Raw genomic sequence first — 20,678 nt, 5'->3', positions numbered from 1 at the left:
TACAGATGATAAAACTTTATTAACACAAACTGAGCATTTGGCAAGGACACAGCAGCAACCTTCTTTCTTTTACTAACCAGCACAAGATTTTAGCTAGAATTTTATTGGTTGCCCTGACCAAAACAGAAGCATTTCTCTCCACTTGTTTTACATAACATCTGGATATATTTTATATTGCTAGCAGAATTTTAAAAAACAAATAAAGAAATGACTAATAAGTAGTATTTGTTCCTTTCTTTATTACTTTCTTAATCCAAGTGAGATTGGTTTCGGTGAGGAACGTGTAGACACTTGGACGTTTAGGGTACCCACATGTCTTTGGACCGAAAGAAACAATACCTCGCAATGTGTTCTTACATAATAAAGGTCCTCCAGAGTCACCCTGAAAATATATAAAAATAATACATAGAATTTACATATCTGTGCTTTTTCTATCCTCTGACCCTAGATTTATCTGTTGAAAATTGCTGGGTGTCCACACTCTGAATGTCTGGAGCTTATAAAATTCATGTTACCATTTATACAACCAGCTGTACATGTTTATACTAGCATCTGTAGTTAATTTTTCAGATGAGAAAAAAACACAACACAACCAAACACCTACATTAGAAAATTAGAAAGCATGTTTTCATTGTTTTCATCCATCCTTAATAAAGTGCTATTGGAGGCTTCTTTTCCCTTGTTCCTATGAAATACTGTAATGTATGAAATGTCTTAAGCTCTCTTAAGGCAACTGGATAATGGTTGGATATCGATATCCTCTTGTGTTATGGCTTATTGATATTTATCTTTATAGTGAGTTATATTCTGAGCATTTAGGAATGCTTCCAGGATTAAAAAACAATCCAATTGGTTGGGCACAACTTCTTCCTGTGGTAGTCTATTCCACATTTTTACAGCTATGTTAGGGTAAAGCCCTTTTCCTCTTGTTGCAAAGAGTACAGCCTTTGCAATGACTTTAAAATAGAAAGGTTCAATATGTGAACCATATGCATATTTTATTTATAGAAGAACATATCCTCTCTTTATTGCCTCTTCTCAAAGTTCAGATAATCTTCTCTTGTAACAGGGCTCCTCCTTGCTTTTTTGTTACCCTTCTCTGCACTCTTTCTTCAGGTCCTCCACATCCATTTTGTTCCTTGGAAAACTAAACTACATATTCCTAATCAGGTACTAGTAATGCTTTGTTCAAGGACAGGATTATCTATTTCATTCCAGGGAACAGTGATCCATATAGTTTAGTGATGAGGTCAGAAAGACTTTCTCCCTATCCTGATTAAAGTTTTTTTTCCAGGCAGTATCAAATATATATAAATGTAGGCAACATTCCCTGAATAATCCCCATGTTTCTGCCTAATAACTATAACACTCCAGTATTACAAGGTTTTTTGAAGGTATTCTGCTGTTGATTTCAGAAGTAGCAGAAAAACATTGCAAGATGTTTGTAAACACACAACATAGTATTTAACAATTTTAAAAGGAAGGTACTTTATATATGGTCAGAAAGCGTTAAGTATGCCGCAGCTTTATATAGTGACGCATTTTGCGGAAACTTCATCAACTTCATCTTTTTGGAGTGGATGATGTAAAAAGTCAAATTTAGTAAATATGTCACTAAAAAAGTGCAACGGTTCCCACCCAAATTTCTATTCTTATTTTTTTCCGATCAACGTTCAAAGAACCTACTTTTTAAAAATCTTATAAACTATGTTTTGTTTGTTTTGTAAAATAAAAAATAAATTTTACCCACTGGACTATTTTTCACAACTTGTGAAGAACGCCACTGCCTCTATTTGTGCCCCCTTTCTGCCACTTTCAAATGTTGGGCGTTATCCATGTTGTTATTTGTTGATTGGGGAATTTATCTTAAACAGCAAAACTTTTTTCATACTTACTCCACATACATCTTTCTTCCCACTTGCATCAAGGGTGCACATCATGTTTTCTGTTATCATGTGGGGTTTCCACATTTCAGCACACCTTTTTCTGCTTATTGCCGTGAGATTGACTTCCATTAGCACGCCTGGAAATGTTCTACGATTACTTGTGATTGCACCCCACCCTGCTGTGTCACACACAGTCCCCTCTTCCACATCATTGAATATCTTTGGTAATGGCTGAATCTTCACATTTTTGGTTTGTTTTGCCTTGTTAGAGAGCTGAAAAACATTTAGAAAGCCGCACTTTCTATTAATGAATCCTCAAGGTTTCATCTGATGGGTCTATTGGCAGGAGAAGCAATAAAAAGTAATATTTATAACTGACCAGCTAGCTATATTGGGAAGAATCATTAAAAATTGGGAAACTGCCAAAAATTGGAAACATGTTGCCAACATTTTAGCACCATGGTATAAAAACACAGAATCAATAGTGTAGGTATATTTAAAGGGTTTCATTTATAAATGTTTTTACTGAAGATTCACCTAATGTTTACTCAAAAACACATTTTTCACATTGGATTGAGTTAGAAACCCAACATTCACTCATGAGTTATGCCTCCTTCTGAGTAAATCCAATGTGAAAAATGTGTAAATTTTGGTGAATCTTAGATGAAAACATTTAGAAATAGATCCCTGGGAGGGTAGTGGGCGTCAACTAATTGACAAGGTGTTTAAAAAAATGTTATATATATAAATATATATATATATATATATATATATGTTAATTAAAGGAGAATAAGGTGCCTCCCAAGTTGCTTTTTATTGTTGGAGATCGGTTGGGCCTTGTTATGTTCCTTCTGTGTATACCAATACAAAATATTGTGCATATATAAATAATGTCCCTTTTTCTGCTTGGACAGAATTTAAAAATTAAAAAAAAAATAAAATTACAGTAAGATATAGTATTCAATTTTTATTTTTGGGAGATTATGAACTAGTTAAAGTAGTAATTAAGTGCTAATAACCTAAGTGTAAGGAACTTACCCGTTCTGCGAGCCCGCGGTGTCCCTGGGGTTCCCAGCCACAGAGGGAGACGCCGCTGTAGCAGGCAGCATGGCCGAGACTGCTGCTCTGCTCGCAGCTTGTCTGTCTCTGCAGGCGGAGGGATCCGTCCTGGCCAAACTACTGTTCAGCCAGGCAGCAGCCCTTGCATCCCTTTGATGTGGTTAATGATATTCCTGCTCTCAGCACTCCTTTGCAAGTGCAAAGTCGTGCACGTCCTAGGGGTGCTGTGGGAAGAGGTGCGCGTGTTACTATGCGTCCCTCTTGTACCCCCCGAGGGAGTGGCACTCGGCTGCCTCGCCCCGGGGCGGGACATAGTTAGTTTGAATTCCCTGCGGTCAATCAGCCGCAGGGGATTTACTTAGTCTCCTATCAGACGGTGCCAGGTGGCGCAAGGTCATTGGTCATCCTGGCCATTTAAAGAAAGCCTGTCCTGTACACCATTGCCCAATATAGCCTCTGTTAACACAGTGTGCTTGGGTGTGTCTTTATGTGGTTTAAAGTTTATCAGGTTTGTCATTACCTTAGTGACCTGGTCTGAAACTCACCCTTCCTGAACTCTGCCAGCCCTGACCTCGGATTGTCACTGACCATTCTGCCTGCTGCCTGCCCTGACCTCGGATTGTTCTTGACCTGCATTTGCCTTATCCTCCTGTACGTCGCTTTATTGGACTTAACCCTTGCTGTGCTGTATGATTTTGAATAAAGCCTGATTTAAGGGTATCTGGAGTCGGTTGTGGTATGTGTGCCCAGGCGCATTACACTAAGCCCACCTCAAAGGGTGAAGCTTGTATGTCCTGCAATATTTTTGACCCCAAAATTAACATCTTATTGATATTTCCTTTTTTCTATTTAGATTTTTGTTTATTTGGTAAATTTCATTGTTTATTACATATGACTGAAAAAACACTTTTTTTCATTGTTAAATAACCTGATTATGTTTTTCACAAGAAAAAATAATGGATAGTACATGTCCAGAAATAAAATATGTAAATGTATACTTTTGTATATTTTGCAATTATTAATAAATTTGACCCTACTGGTAATATTATCCTTCATAAAAAGTTTATATAATTATATTTGATATAGTCTCTTTAAAAGTACAAAAAAATACCCACAGATCCGTGGGAAATCCAGTGAGCTTGTAATTTACTCCTGGCTGCATTAATATCACAAGCCAGAAAGCCACAAACTTTTTTTTTATTTTTCAATATTTAACTGATGTCCTTACCTGTACAAGCTGGAGGTCATTATCATTTGTGCATTTATTATAGGCCTTATGTTGAATGCAATTTTTGGCATTGAATATCTTTCCATCGTTTTTCTTTAAGTGGGCACCCAACTTGATTTTAGTTGAAGAATCGCTTAAAATTAAACAGAAGTAAAACATATTTTTTTGAGTCCAAAATGTAAATGTAGCACGTAATCCATTTTCCATCACTTCTAATATGTCCACACTGCTGGACTAGTGTAGCTTTTTGGGCCACTTCCCACCTACATAAACTTTGCAGTGCTGGTTTCCCATTAGATAGACCATTGTTGTACAATGTGTAACATTTATAGTCCTAACCTGAGCCACATGTGACAAGATGACCGCACAGCAGCATATTTGGAAGATGGTTGTGAATCCACAACACGAAGGGTCTGTTTGATAAATATGTCATAAAAATCATAGTGTTTAGATAAATTTGTCGGGCAGGCTTAATTTGTTTCACAAATCTTGAACATTCAAATAAAAGGAGGGTATGAAAGAGGTTTTGGGCTCGCAGATAGTTTTGATAAACAAAAATTGTTGTATTTAAACACATTTAGTAAACAAGTTCAGACACATCTATACTTCAAAACTGTTTGACACCCATAGTATATGGGTAAAAATGTACATACATGTATTCAAGGAAAAGGGTGATGAAGAAGACGATGCCTAAAGTAAAATTTGAAGTGTTTGTTACTTCAGTTTAAATTTTACCTGCTGAGAAATTTTCCTAAATTGTGTCAATTATATTATTCTGAAAAAATCTTTGTGACATACCTATATATATAATATTGATCTTGCTGTGTATACAATATATTTACTTAAATTTTCTTTTTCATTATTCAATCTCTATGTACATATACAGACCGTTAAGCTTGCTTACTATCATATCCCTGAGGAAGCCCATTCGTGGCGAAACGCATTGGATTCATTACACCTTAAGGAACCTTCATCACCCTTTTTTGTATTCCATTTCACCCTTTTTTGAATATACGTATGTACAATGTTACCCATATACTGTGAAGTGTCAAACAGTTATGGGGTATAGATCTGTCTGAACTTGTTTACTTTACTAAATGTGTTTAAATACAACAATTTTGTTTCTCAAAACTATCTGCCAGCCCAAAACCTCTTTCTTTCCCTCCTTTGATTTGAATGTTCAATTTAGACTAATTAAAGAGGTGGCTTAACCTTCACTGTAAAACTCTAGTAAGGGGAAAACACTTCTCATCCTATGTTTCACAAATCTTGCCCAAAGCAAACCTCATTTACCTCAATCTCGCTAAAATTTCCTAAAACTTTCAATGGTTTTGCAAAAGTTTGCCAAACCGATTTCGTGAAACCATCAGAAGAGGAAATTAAAACAGGAGGATTCCCAGAGCTGCATTCAGCCCTGGAAATCCTCCTGTTCGTGCGATCCCCAGGCACTAGAGGTTAATTAACCCCGGGGATCGCAGACTCTTCTCAATGAACGATTCTCTGAATGCGATCCCTCGGGTTAATTAACCTCTAGTGCCCAGGGATCACAAAGGATTTCCAGGGAGGCATTATGCAGCTCTGGAAATCCTCCTGTTTGCCCGATCCCTGGGCACTAGAGGTTAATTAACCCCGGGGATCGCACACTCTTCTCAATAAATGCAACCACATCTGCAATCATTGAGAAGATGCTAAGCACAGTGGAACCTCCTGACATTGTAATATAAGTATCTCTTAGAAATGATACATTTCTTACAGATACATAAGTATCATTTGAAAGAGATACCTTTATTACAATGTCAGGAGGTTCCCCTGTGCTGGGCATCTTCTCAATGATTGCAGATGTGGCTGCATTTATTGAGAAGAGTGTGCGATCCCCGATGCATCTAGTATAACCTCTGGTGCCTGGGGATGCACAGAGGATTTCCAGGTCTGCATGATGCAGCCCTGGATATCCTCCTGTTCAGCAAGAGCTCGACCCCTTGGCGAAGTAGAAGGCCACTCTCGCTTACATTTTCAGAAATGCCTTTAAAGTCCAGAGGAATGCTTTATGCATCCTCATTTCTTCTTCAGTTCTGTTTAATTTTTTCTTGTTGTCACCTTGGTTTCACACTCTCCTTTACTTCCCACATCTAGAACATCTCCAAAAAATGGGGACAAAGAATCATCTCTTTCCCATAAAGGCTTATTCATGTGGTCGCTCCATATAATTATAATGGGTTCAGCTATTCTGAACCTGACTAGCTTACTGCCTGGTAGACCAGGTTTGCTGGATCACCCAGCCTCACTGATTAAATTGTATCCTTTCTAGCCTTGGAAAGCTTTAATAAATCAGGCCCGTTATGTCGACTCCTTATTGTTAGAATTTATTATTGTTGTTTATAGATATTACCTTAGTTTTTTTATAAACAATTATAAAACACACTCTCAGTAAATTATTTTGGAAAAACAAATGTGAATTTTAAGTCAAATCTTTTTTTTATTTAAGTTTTTGGCACAGTAGAGAATGGTTAGATCTTTAATTGTTTAATGGCCCTGTTGGGTTGATATTCCAACAACATTTCACTAAGATGGAAAGTGAGGGAAAATCTCTGAAAGCCAAAGTAGTAGAAAGTAGTAAAAAGCTAAGGCATTATTGGGGAAAAAAAAACATTTTTAAATCTAAAAATACAGGATGAAATGCAAGGCTTACAAAAAAAGGGGGGGTTGACTTTGATGTAAACAGAGAAAATGATATTTACTTACCAAGCGCAGTGAGCTGCAGTTAACACCCAGTCATATTCTATTAATGCTCCCCCACATAAGTAACCTCATGTTTCCAATAGAGCCATATACGGTCTAGAATGAGGAACGGCCACCCGACCTCCAATGATTTCACTGCGTTCAGCTGTGCAGTATTCGGAACATATGAAAAAAACACTCAAAAACATTTCAAATAAACATGGCCAATTCAAAGCATTACTGATAATTCTCGGACAGACCATGAGTAGATTCAGATATGTATTGGCATCTGAACATATCTTCAGATCTCAACATTTTCTGTAAAAGCAAAGCTTAGCACTACCCTACAGCTTAACCAATCATCCTTGCAGTGGTTATGATTGGCATCCCCACTAACCAAACAAAGGCTCAGGAAGGGGCATGACAAAACAAGGCAAAGTGGCATGTAAAGGGAATGTACAGGTTTGTTTTGAATATATATTTTATTGATTTATGTGTTTATGTTCAAAACAACAAATATATACATAATATATATTTAAAGTTTGAAAAATATGAAATATAGTTTAATGTATGTATATACTGAGCATCAGCAGTAGGTTTATTTTCATATTTGCCTATCAAGGTTGCTTGAATATGTTAAGTATTGGGTATCAGGTATGTGCCTATAACTATTAGGGATGGGTTCAGCAAGATTTATACATGTTTGCATCCACTATTTAGAAAGGTAAGCAACCATGTTACTATGGTAAGCACTTTGATATTTGCAGATTTACATTTTTTATAGTACTTTGTAAACTCAGATCTCATGCCCATGAGTATTGTTGATTGCCACTGCCAACTTGTTGTTAAGATAAAAAGACAGTCACCCTTGGGTGATCTATGTGCATTTTAACCTAAAATGCTGCAGATTCCTACCTAATATTGTTTTAAAGTATGAGCTGTTTGTTTGACCAAACTGATTATGGAATGGGTGGGACTGGTTCCTTATAGCTTCCAGGTGCTCGTTCTATGATCCAATGATAAAAGCTGCAATATCTGTACACCAAAGAATAAACCTGTAGGGGGTTTCTCCCAAAACTGAGTTATAAATACACCAGATGCCTAAAATTTGACTTAGTGGGAAAATTGGTAAGCCAATCACAGAAGTATGCAATGACATTTCTAAAGGCTCTGTGAAGATGACTTCAGTTTGCCATTATAATTTCTACACAGTAAAATAGAAAGGTAATTTTTGTCATAACAATAAACTATTAAATGACTTGTGTTGCATGGTATATGCTATATTCAGTTTATAATTGCTAAATTATTTTTTTTTATTGAAGTGGAATTACTTTTAAAGGTGGGCAGTACAGTTGGCCCAGTGACCCTCTTGCCTTTGTCTCACTAGGTCACAGGTTTGAATCAGGGCTAGGACACTATCTGCAACGAGTTTGTATGTTCTCCCCATGTTAACGTGGGTTTCCTCAGGGCATTTCGGTTTAATCCTAAAAAAACATGCAGTTAGGGTAATTGGCTTTTTTACTCTAAAATTGGCTTCAGACTGTGTAATTGACAATAGACTATGGTAGGAACATTAGATTGTAAGCTCCTTTGAAGGACAGCTAGTTATATGAGAACCCATTGCATAATATGTCACCAATATTAAACCACCTGGCCGTTAAGCCCGAGCATGTACGGGGTAAAAACTTTTGCAATTATAGTTAACCCCGAGTTTTTCTCACCAGGTGGTTAAATGTAAACAAATGTTATATTGCAATCCGATTGTCATACATTGTATGACAATCGGATTACAACTGAAAGGAAATACTTACCCAGTGTCCGCAGCTCCTCTTGCAGCAATAAAAGATTTGCTATTGCTGCTGGCATCTGCAGTGAGATGTATAGCACAATGCAGAAATCCTGCATTGTGCTGTGCATCTCTCCGGAGATGCCAGCAGCTTCCAGCGTCCATCGTCTCTGTCTGTGTCTGTGTGAGCTGGGCAGGGAAATCCCCCCCTCACATCACCCCGGAGGAGGAGTCATCTTCCGGGTGATGTGAGTGGTGATGTATTGGGGGGTGTGTCAGGGAGGGAAATTTAAAAGCACAATATAATCTGCTTTTAAATGGTTTTTACAGTACAAAAACATGAAATAAAAATAAAAGTACATTTTTAATTTTATTTTTAGATTTATTATTATTTCATTATTGTTTTAAATTATTATTTATATTTATGTATTATATTATAATTTATGATTATAATATAATAAATAAATATAATTATCATACCCGGGAGTTAATCCTAAGAATTACAAGCCCACAATATAAACAAAAATTTCTATGCAAAAAAAAATTGGATAGGATTTTATTAAAAGTACATTTTTTTTTTACATGATTGTGTTTCAAACTTTTTTTATATTCATGATATCTACTAGAACCCTGTTCGGACATATTTCTGTAAGTTACAGGTCTACAATGTAAAAAAAAAATTTCATGAAAAACAGTGTAACGCTTTTGGTACAGAAATCTAGACATCAGTTTAACGCCCAGGTGGTTAAATACAAGTATTAAAAAAAACAGCAAAATGTATAAAATGTATATACTATTATTATTATTACTACTATTATATACTACTATATTAGAACAGCAAAATCAGATGAGTCTCATTTACATCAAAGTTGATAATTCACTGATAAAAAGCCATATCTGTCAAAAAAAGAAATTATTATTTCTGATAAACTATTGCAAATCTTACAAGGCTCAAACTTCTCAAATTATTAGGCATTTACAGAAAAGAAAGAATAATACTTTCCATTTACCTGCATTATTTTCTTTTATATTTAACTAACTTACCTATAGAGAGCAGTAGGGAAGTTAACAGACATGTCGGGAGCCAGCTGAACATCTTGTTTTGTTCTAAACAGCCAAGAGATAAACTGGGGGCTTTGCTACAGGTTTATATATTGTGGGAAGGTGCAGGTCTGGTTGCAGTTTCACTTTTACTAGTCACTGAAATAAAGTTTACCAAGAAATGTATTTGTAGAACTTTATTCTAGAAGACACATACTATGTTTTAAATGATTTGAACATAATTTAAAGCAACTGAAGTAAGGAAGTGAAAATGTAAACAATTGTGAACGGGCAGGTAATTTATTGCAGAAGGGACAGGTGATGTCCATTATGCAATAAAAAAAATGTATCTGTTTGATCTGATTTTCTAATCTCCTGGACGGTTCATTTCTGTCCGGATTTATATGTCTAAAAGCGGTACATTGTTTTTCATGAAAATGTATTTTACAGTATAATATAATGGTGTGAGTATAATAAAGTTTGAAACACAAAATTATGTCAAAAAATTATATTAAATACAATTAATAAAATAAATTGAATATTAAACTTTGACATGATTTTGTGTTCCAAACTTTATTATACTCATACTATTATATTATACTGTAAAATAAATTTTCATGAAAGACAATGTACTGCTTTTAGACATATAAATCCAGTGTATTGCATTCAATACAGTTATTTTGTATGCAATGCAATAAAAAATAATTTGAAATTCCCGCCGCACCCCTAGCGGCTGGTGTACATGCCAATGTCACCGGAAACTTCTGGGGAGCGTTAGCTCACTCGTCTGGGGACAGATCGAGGAAGAGAACGCGGCCAGAGGATAGCCTGGAAGATGCCGGAGGACCCCCATGTGACCAGGTGTTTGTTTGTTTTTTACTTTTTTAACTACCCTGAGTGTGACTCAGAGTTACAGCTTTCAGCAGGTTTTTTTACCCCGACACACTTGGGCTTACTTCTGGGGAGGTTAAATCCAGTTATTGGATATTCAACCGTATTGCTTGGTCAGACCAAATTGATGGGATGCTGGGATGCCCGGCATGATACACTGCGCTGCCATATTACTTTATGAAGAAGATTGTGATAAGGCAGGTGAGTATGTTTTATTGCAAAAGGAACATTGCCTGTTCATTTCACAATAAAAAAAAAACCTACATGTTTGCAATTTTTTTTTTTTGCACAGGTTTAGTTCTGCTTTATTGCTGTAATCACGTAAATGTTAGATGAATATTTTCTAAAATTGTTTTCTTTCACCTCCCTGGCGATATGATTATTTTTGTAAATGTCAAAGTGGGAGATTTGACTTTTAAAAATACTTCTTATTTTACATTTCCTTTCCTGCGCTGAATGTGCTTGGTTTGATTTCACTGCAGACTCCGGGCATCTCATAATGTGCAACTCAGAGCCTAATCTCCTCTATTGACAATGTCCAGTATCATCCAGTCTTTTCTTTGCAGCCTGATTGTCCACTTATTTTGGATTTTCATTTTTTTAATCCTAAAGGCTTTGTCACATGTGTTAATTACCTGGGTTGGTCTGCATATAAGTGGAAATGAATATACACCTATACCTATGCCTATTTCTCTAGACTGTCATCCATTCATCAGAGAATTTTAATATTTTCATATGGCTTTGTGCAGTTCTTAAGAAGAATACTGGAGGCAGTTTGCCGTAATGTTTTTAGGAAGCTGTGCACAGCTGGTTTCCCCCACCAGCTATGATGGATCTAAAGAAAATACTAGATCTAAAAAGAAAGAAAAATTTTATTCAAAATGTAAAGCATATAAAGCTAATGAGTTCCCCTTTTTTAATTTGCGATTAATGCCACAGGAACTAAAGTTGAGCGTAAATCCGAAATTTCTTCTACTTTGCAGATGTTTGCTCTTCTTCCTATGCCTACTGAAAGGGAAATCTTTTACTTTAAAAACAGACTACAAATTTAAAAAAAATGGTTTCAGAATGTACAGATAAGAAATGCCAAACTTGAACTTAGTATGAAGCAGTATGTGATCATTTGGAGCTAGTAGTGACTATGTTTTGTATCCTGGTATTTAATATTCTTAAATTAGGTGGAGTTCTGCTGACATTACCTGTCCCTTCTACAATAAAAAGTCTGCCTTTCCATAAATTTTAAGTGTAGAACTAAAGTTCTATTTCAATTAGGACTGTAAGAGTCAGGGAATGGTGCTCCTTTTTTTATATTATATATTTATCTATATTGATGTACTATATCACTATGGATAATCCATTGTAATGTTGAAGGTTCCACCACTTTTGGCTACCAGTGACCCTCAAGTAGAAATTAATTGTCAGAAAATATTCCAATATTTGTCACGGGCAGAATCAAGCAAAGGTTAGATTATGGTATAAATAAATATTCTAGTGGTTAAATGGTGTGATATATTTACTTGTATAATTTTAGTTTTTCTGTGCCGCACCTTTTTTCCTTTGCAGGGAGCATAAATGAACAAGCCTTACATTGTAAAGTGCTATTGTGGTATTAATTCTCATTCCTTCCCATTACTCCCTATCCAGTCATGTCTACAGTGTCCAACAACTCCTATAGTATTTTTGTATTCCTTGATCATCTCCTGTAGCATGCATTTGGTCCCTGACAATCTTTAGGGAGAGTCTGCAGGGGCAGGGTGCTGTGATTTTCTTCAGTAAACTAGGAATTAAACCCTGCCAACCCCTCCAATCAGCCAAATTCTGCTTGTATTGCACAGATTTTAAAATATTTTTTAGAAATATTGTTATATTCATTATGGGTTTTTAATTATTGTTATATTCATTATAATCAACATTAGGAACTATTACAATAAAAGTTTGTTCCTAGGAGGCTTTATTGGTTTTTAAAGGTATTAATTAAAATATCAAAAAAAACAATGTTTAACCTCCCTAGCGGTAACCCCGAGTGCGACTCTGGGTAAAAAAAAGTTGCTAAAAGTGGTAACCCCGAGTGTGGAACACCTATGGAAGGTTAGTAAATACAGTGCTTAACTGATCCGCCTGGGTCCAGCGCCACCATCTCCATCTTCTTCCTGCTTCTGCATCCGATGAGTCACCTGGGGAGTTCCTGGTGACGTCAGTGCGTGTGTACGTTCCGGCCGGGCGGGGTGGGAAATTCAAAATCCATTTGTATTGCATAACTGTATTGAATGGAATATATTGGATTTTTATGTGTAAAAACAGTACATTGTTTTCAAGAACATTTATTTTACAGTATATATATTAGTATGGATATTTTTATTCAATTTATTGTTTTTAAATGATTTTGTGTTTCAAACTTTATTACACTATTATATTATACTGTAAAATAAATTTTCCGCTGTTTGTACTGCTTTTAGATATATAAAACCGGAAAGAAATGGACCACTAGGGAGGTTAAAGCCTAACTAAACCTAAAATTGTGTAAAAGCAATCATGCATCATGTATTAGCTTTGCAAACTTAAATCCCCATTGTGTAGTTGTCCACACAGCCCTGACTTTTCCCATTATTTCTAGTTAACAGATTGTGGTCACACAATTGCACAAGTTTCTGTGTTCATCTTTTACTTTAATATTCTGCCTCGGCATGTAGACTCTAATGTAGTCTAACATTATTTTTTTTTCTTGCTACTGTGTACCTAGGCTTCGATAAAACATAGCTAAGGTTACAGTGATCAAGAAATAGTCAAAAGAAATACAAAAAATAGGTCATTCATATGGCTGTAGTATCCTTAAGTTGTATATACATAAATGTCTGCAAACCCCAATGAATTGAAGCAATGTTGTAAAGAAAAGTGGAGCCATGCCTCTTCATTTTTGGCTTTATTTTTGGTAAATAATTACACAATGAAAACAGTGGTGTGTTGTTTTACACTTGTTTTACACTTACAAGCTTTAAATCATTTTAGATCCTAGATTGTAAGCTCTCCACCTGTGTCTTCCTGTGTCATTTGCAACCCCTATTTATTGTACAGCGCTGCGTAATATGTTGGTGCTATTTATTTATCTATTTATTCCTGTTTATATTATTATTAATATTATTAATAATAATAATAATAATAATAATAATAATAATTCTGCTAAGCACTAGATTTATTTTAGATTTTTTTTTATTATGTCCTAATATACTTTCTTTTTTCACATGCCTGTATATGTGCTTGTGAGCTCAACCTGATTCGTGGCTGTGTCACACAAGTTTATGACTCATAGGACAATTTCTGGTGTGGATATTAGGCAGGAAATGAGATCTCACACCTGAAGTGTGGACGTGTCATACTGCTACTACCAAGGTGACCAGGGTTCTTTTTTAAGTTCCTGTGCAAGCAAACTGCCCTCAGCAGCAAAATACCTGGAACTATTTGTCTGTCTCCTTTATAGTCAATTATCAGGTCATTTTCTGCAGATGTTTGAGTTTGATAGATAGACCTAAAACATTAGTAAATGACAGTTGACTGACTAATCTTTCTGTTGAAGGGAACATGGACAAAAATTTGGGTAGGTTGGTATGGGATATCTAAAACACGCTGAGTGAAGCTTAGTGTGTATAAATAGCTAAAGGTATACATTGTTTATATATTTCTTTTATACTTTAACCCCCCTGGTAATCTCATTCTGTCCGTTTTTTTAAGCAAAAAGCGGTACTGGGGTTACTGCTTTTTGCATGTTTTATTTACCCCCACACTCGGGAATACCGCCAGGGGGGTTTAAAAGGATTTGGTGACATTAGGTTTTCTTCCAGTAGAGTGCACTAGTACACTGCCCATTTCAGAGAGACAAGAGTAGAGAAGTCAACAAGTCTACATTGAGTACAGGTAGTCCCCGAGTAAAGGACATCCGAGATATGGATTTAATGACCAAGACAAACTCTGCAGTTGTTTCATTTGGCATATCAAATGCCTATGCCTTAGAATGGGAGAGCAAACAGTAGCAAAATAGCTACCTGTAGATGGGATCTCAAAACACATCCAATTAGCCCAGGAAAGTGCCAAATATTGGTGATTCCTCGCTGGATTAGCTCATCCAAAAATAAATGAGTAAATCATGGGTTAGGAAGATATTTACCACTTGATTACAGTGTTATACCACACAACAAGGCTCATATATAACATTACTTTTGGTATTAAATATTGCTGCAGTAATGGTGACTGATAGGCAATCAAGGTTGAATTCACAAACCTTAAACTGGGTTGCTTTTTTTCTTCATTATTTTCACACATCCATATTGTGACCACGAGCTGGCACTGCAGCTTATTTTCTATGCATACCCAGGACAATATAATATTTCTCATTACTTTTTTCTGGATACAATCTCTTCAGGATAGTTTTGTCACTCACAATGTAGGCAGTCTTGTTCACATGATATATGATAATGTTATGAGTGGGCTTATTGTGATTTCATAGTGCTTACAAGAGAAAGTTGCACAAATGGAAGCCGTAATGGGCCCTTTCACCCTGTTGGGACCACTGCAAAGAAATGTATCCAACCTTGCAAAATTGAGTTTAGTGGCTTAATACACTGGTCTCTGGATCTGTATCAAAGGGGCCCAAATGGCTGACAATAAGGCCCAGTTATCTGTATGTACAGGCATTGACGCCAGATAATAAACGATTTGCATTGTTATAGTAATAACAATAAAGCATAAAGTATATGCAAATTCCACCTTCCATTAATTTCTCTCTTTCAGTCTGTTGAATTTACTATTGAAAGTGTTTTGTTAAATATATATTTAAAAATGCAAACTACTTGTTGGTCATTTCTGAAATCGTATCAGTTGATTACTTTTTGTGCTGCATTATTATCATTTAGTCTGTAAAAAATATCATGTGTCACTCACGATTTATAACAAGGGAGATGTAGAACAGGCAGCTGTGCAATGAAGAGTACTGCCACAAAGGATTCCATTCGCTATCCTTATTTATCGGTGCTGATTGCAGTGCCTCCTGTATTCAGTTGCTTCACAGTGTTCACCAATATAAAGTATATACAGGAGAACTTGCAGCTTCCTTTACTTCTTACCACCAGCAGACAACTCATTCACAAAAAAGCCCCCTAGTTTACATTTTTAAACCCTTACAGGCCACTATGACCTGCACTACAGAATTATTGTAAAGTACTGTATGGGAGGTCACACCTGTAGATGGTCCTGTTTTGTCACATATAAAGTGTGTAACAAACTTGCCATTTGAAATTACAGTGTTTATTACACACTTTACATAAAGACACAGCACCATGGTTTGGTAGCTAGCATTAATGCACAAAAATTATTTAAAAGTACAAAATATAATATACACACTGAGCCCAATGATTTTTTTTCCCCTTTAAATAAATATTTTTAAAAATATCTCACCATTAGTATATTTTTTAATATTAACTTAATTGGAATTTCTGTTTTGAATTGTTTGGAAGTGCCCTAAGTTTTTAAAGTTAATGCAGTTTACTGTTTAATTCTCTGGTAAAAGCAAGTACCTTGGTTTATATTTCGTTTGGTTTATAATCAAGTATATATAGTCATTGCTGTCTTTTTAAACTAAAGTTTACAGTTTTATTTTTTTTGGGTGCACTTTTCAGCTTCTCTTTCTGGTATTTGTAATAAACATTTCCTACTATAATGTTGATACCTTGCCTCTGTTGTAGAAACAGACCCCTAAAGGAACATCTTTTTCACCAGATTCAATTTAGTGTGACATACTGAACTGTAGCATTTTGTTTTGTATTTTTTGGAGCTTGTTAAGGGTTTCTTGAGAAATGGCAAAGTATTTTCCTGTACCAACATCGCTTTGTGTTGGTGGGACTTGTGGAAAATCTCTTTTTGTTGGTAATTGTAAATCTGTGAATATGAAGGTTTCAAAATCTGCTGCTATAATACCAAATAATTCCTTCACAAAAGGGGTGCCCACACTTTTTTTGGCTTGCTAGCTACTTTTAAAAATGACCAAGTTAAAATGATCTACCAACAATAAAAACTTGGACTTAATAAAACTCTTTTGTGCTGTAGAGTTTATTTTGAAAGGCAGGGCTCCGTGATCTACTCATGTTGCCTTTTTGCGATCAACCTGTTGGGTACCCGTGCCTTACAATAACTCCTTTATCATATAAATAACAAAGATACCCACACTAACATAGAAGTAACACTCCCCAGGTTGCAGATCTTCTATAGCATATATCACACAAACTTGGGATCTGAAACATCATGATATTACATCTCCCAGCTGCACGACATTCCAGCTTGTGAACAATATAAGTAGACAATCCCAAATCAAACCTAATAATTACCCCAGCCCTGCTCACATCACTCAGGAGTATCCACCCCAAGGATGAGTTGCCCATTCCGTTATTACCATCACCAAAACAACCCTGCCTTCCAGGACCTCAACTGCTTACAGGCCTAATAACCTTCTAAAATTCCAACAACCCCTCTCACCCTTTCTTTGACCTCCACATTCTGACACTTTAAATTTTATTTACTTCAGGGCTTAGCTCCACTCTCTACCAAACCACCAAGTAAAATTCCTGCCACCCCGAAACAACTTTTTAATCCCCACCTGTCTCCCCTGTTCACCTAGTCATGTAGCTCTTCCACTTATGCTGCTCCATTCATTCAGCTCCAGGCCTCTTATGGTCTCTCACATAGCTCCAGGCATATCTCTATACTAACCATTTCTAGTAATAGGTGAACATTCCTGGATTAGGTTAGCTTTACTTACGGCTTCAAAGAATTTTTTCTGAGTCTGTCCGTAGTCTAGAATGGGCTCTTATGGATGTCAGATATAGGGTTACGCAATGGCTAGATATCCAGCTGGCTGGTGGTTTCCACATTCAGAAGGTGGTTAGGAAGGTAATAAACAGGATAAGAACTTCATATTACTTTGGCAGTTACTTAGAAATGTTCTGCTTGCAAACATCCAAATTAGTTGTAAACTTGAAAAAGCAGAGAAACTATAAACTGATGATACCAACTGTAACTGCCTGCTGTCTAGGTAAGTGAAGTCTAAACCTCACTATGGCCCACCACTCAGTTCAGGCTAAATCACACCTGATTTGCCATTGTTTGTAAGTGAACAAATTAACATCTGCTAAAAAGATAGTAACTACCAAAATACCACATAAAAGAAAATGTGGAGTTTTCTTATGGTTTAAGTTACTTGATAACAATATACAGAACCTTTGATAAAAATTATTTGCTACAAATGTCAACCACATATATACTTTATCTTACATTTGCTTGTAAAATGTAGCATCTACATGACATGACTGCTATGAGTCATAGCATCACCGCAAAAGCTTCTAGCACCAAAGACCATAGGTTTGTGATGTGGTGTACATGCATGTTTTTTTCTGACAAATTACAAAGACTACATCTAAGTAAAGGTTTACATCAGTACGGTGAAGTATCACATTGAATGCAAATTCTTTTACCAAACATTGGTATGCTGCGATGTCATCCATCCATTTATTCTAAATAGCACCCCAATGTACCTTGCCAGGTGATCTGTGGTGCATTGCACTGGTAGATGTGGTACGGCATGGCAGCTTATTCAAATGAATGGGCTGTCGGACCCCATTCCACAGCAGGACACAGTACAAGGTATACCATTTATGTGGCTGCTCTATCATGGTCACGTTGATGTAATTTAGCTCTAGTGTGTTTTGTTTCGTTACCTAGGAGCTGATTTATAAAGGGGAGTAGAGTCCTCTATATTATTTTTTGGAAGAAATGGTGCACCTAAATGAAATCCATGCAGGAAAGTACATGAATATAGTGTTGTTAGCGGGGTTTAACTCCAAGACTCTGGGTGTAGTAAAACACCCAATATATGTGGCACATCCATTAAATCGGGATAAGCATTGCTGGAGATGGGATGGGATCTGTTAATGTATCATTGTGTCATTTTAAAAATAAGGTGATGTAATGGTATTGCACGGTGCTTGTTGCTTTCTAATTTCTATTGCAATAACATGATGGTGCAAACAAGCTTTTAGCTAAACATCTAATGTAGTCAACCAGAGGAAGTGATAATTAGCACAGTAATGGAATACACCTAATCCAAATCCACTAATTAAAATTACATGTTACAAATGGTACATAGTTAGTCAGGTTGAAAAAAGACCATCAAGTTCAACAACTAGGGAAAAAACATATCCCAGATAAAAAAACCTTTAAACATAGCTGACACAGAGGAAGGAAAAAAAAACAAAAACAAACCCTGGTTCAATTTGCTCCAACAAGTGAAGAAAAAGTTCCTTCTTGATTCCATGAAGGAATCGGATGTTCCCTGGATCAGCAGTTTCTGTGATCTTTACTTTAAACCTTTGGTACCTAGTTATATTCTGTACTTCTAGAAATCATCCAGCTTTTTCTTAAAGCAATCTAGGGCAGTGTTTTTCAACCTTTTTTGAGCCACGGCACATTTTTTACATTAAAACGCCACAAATCAAAAGTGTTACAAAATTACACTTTGTAGCGAATTCTCGCCTCTAAAAATAAACAAGGCTCTTGAGCTACCTACTGCCACCCACTGACATGGAAGAGTATTACATTACTCTGCCAGTCACTACAGCACAGGCACTCCACAATGCTAATTGGATAATTTCCCACGGTACACCTGAAGATCTCTCACGGCACACTAGTGTGCCACAGAACAGTGGTTGAAAATCACTGATCTAGGGAACTTGCTGAAACTACTTCCTGAGGGAGCCGATTCCACATTTTCACACCTTACAGTGAAGAATCCCTTCCTTATCCAGAGATTAAACCTCTTTTCCTCCAGACACAAAGAGTGCCCTTTTCTCCTTTGTAAAATGAATAATTGGGAAGAGAATTCTCTATAAAGGGTGATCATATCCCCCTTAGATGTCTCTTCCCATGGGAGAATAGACTCAGTTCAGCAATTCATGAATTAAATATTAGATTCATATCACTTAATTGTGTTTTATTCCATAAAGCACGAGGCACACATGACTTTATTTCCATCTATACATCCATATAACAAACCTTGATGCTTTTTCCTGTAAATGACTGCTACTAAACGTTGGTGTGTTTCACCACAGTAAGACACATAGACCACCAGGTCAACCTACTGACGAATGACATGAGTAATCCAGGAAGGTGGTTATCGGTGACTTTAGTTTTACCACTAATAATGACAAAGCAATATCAGTTCTAAAGATCCATATATCAGTAGGAGCAAGCTAGTCAACAGCTATGTGGAACCTTTAAAGGGAAGTGTAACTTTTAAATTTGGTGTTTGGGTGGGATTACAGTGCAAAGATTCTCAACATTGCCAGTTCTTAGAGTGCCATGATAGAAACCTGTAACATGATGTTAGTGAATAAAACTAACAATTTCCAAATTGGAAATTCCAAAAAACAGACTGCGCCTGTGCAGTGAGTGTCAGAACACATGCTTGTCTTCTTTACCAAGGAAGAATAGGACAGACTGATAATGGTACAGTAGAAAGATAGTTGTCACCCGATAACAGAAAATGTTTTATTGTGTAACCCCTGTAGGAGCGGGTTTCTTATCGCCCTTTTCTTTAGGGAACTGCCACAACAGGTGTTTAATTTCACCACCCATAGCTGACTATTGACTTCCTGACTTCAGTAACGATAACCATTTACTGACATCACAAGCTCAATTACATGATCATGTCTTTTATTTTTTCTTGGTGAGTGGCTTATCCTCATTCAGGCTTCCAACAGGCCCAGACTCCACGCTAGCTAAACTCAGGTCCTGGCCAGGGTGGGCTAATAGGCTCCCTCTTCACAGACCCATGATTAACCCCCACTCTTTGGAACTTTTCAAATATTTTTTCCCAGGTAAGACCTATCTTAAAAGCCTCAGTCTAATTGATAGGCCAAGGGGATATGTATCCCTCACATTCTCCTTCAACTATCTAGGGGGAGATATTCCTTGTGACAGAGGAAGCAACCAATCAGTAAGCTAGAAACATTTCCACATTTCCAAAATTTTT

At 36.4% G+C, this 20,678-nt stretch overlaps 1 protein-coding gene across 1 annotated transcript; it reads right to left on the bottom strand.

Moving 5' to 3' along the window:
* On the bottom strand, positions 1-18,232 carry LOC140332783 (granzyme A-like). Its single transcript, XM_072413977.1, has 5 exons — positions 18,184-18,232; positions 6,916-6,928; positions 4,174-4,306; positions 1,896-2,159; positions 1-382 (listed from the first exon to the last, which is right to left on the bottom strand). The coding sequence occupies exons 1-5, from the start codon at positions 18,230-18,232 to the stop codon at positions 212-214; spliced, it is 630 nt and encodes a 209-aa protein (XP_072270078.1). The 3' UTR covers positions 1-211.
* Between the last annotated feature and the right edge of the window lie 2,446 nt (positions 18,233-20,678).

This window comes from Pyxicephalus adspersus, chromosome 6 (genome assembly GCF_032062135.1).
Source record: "Pyxicephalus adspersus chromosome 6, UCB_Pads_2.0, whole genome shotgun sequence".
Taxonomy (NCBI): domain Eukaryota; kingdom Metazoa; phylum Chordata; class Amphibia; order Anura; family Pyxicephalidae; genus Pyxicephalus; species Pyxicephalus adspersus.
Note: the sequence above shows the minus strand (reverse complement) of the source record. Positions and strands in the feature narration are given on the sequence as shown.

Excerpts from the sequence above, each read along its gene's own strand:
- LOC140332783 (XM_072413977.1), bottom strand. The coding sequence starts at position 18,232 with ATGCCGTACCACATCTACCAGTGCAATGCACCACAGATCACCTGGCAA. Across the intron at positions 2,160-4,173 it reads ATGACCTCCAGCTTGTACAG|CTCTCTAACAAGGCAAAACA; the intron begins GTAAGGACATCA and ends AATGTTTTTCAG. Across the intron at positions 383-1,895 it reads GGAAGAAAGATGTATGTGGA|GGTGACTCTGGAGGACCTTT; the intron begins GTAAGTATGAAA and ends ATATATTTTCAG.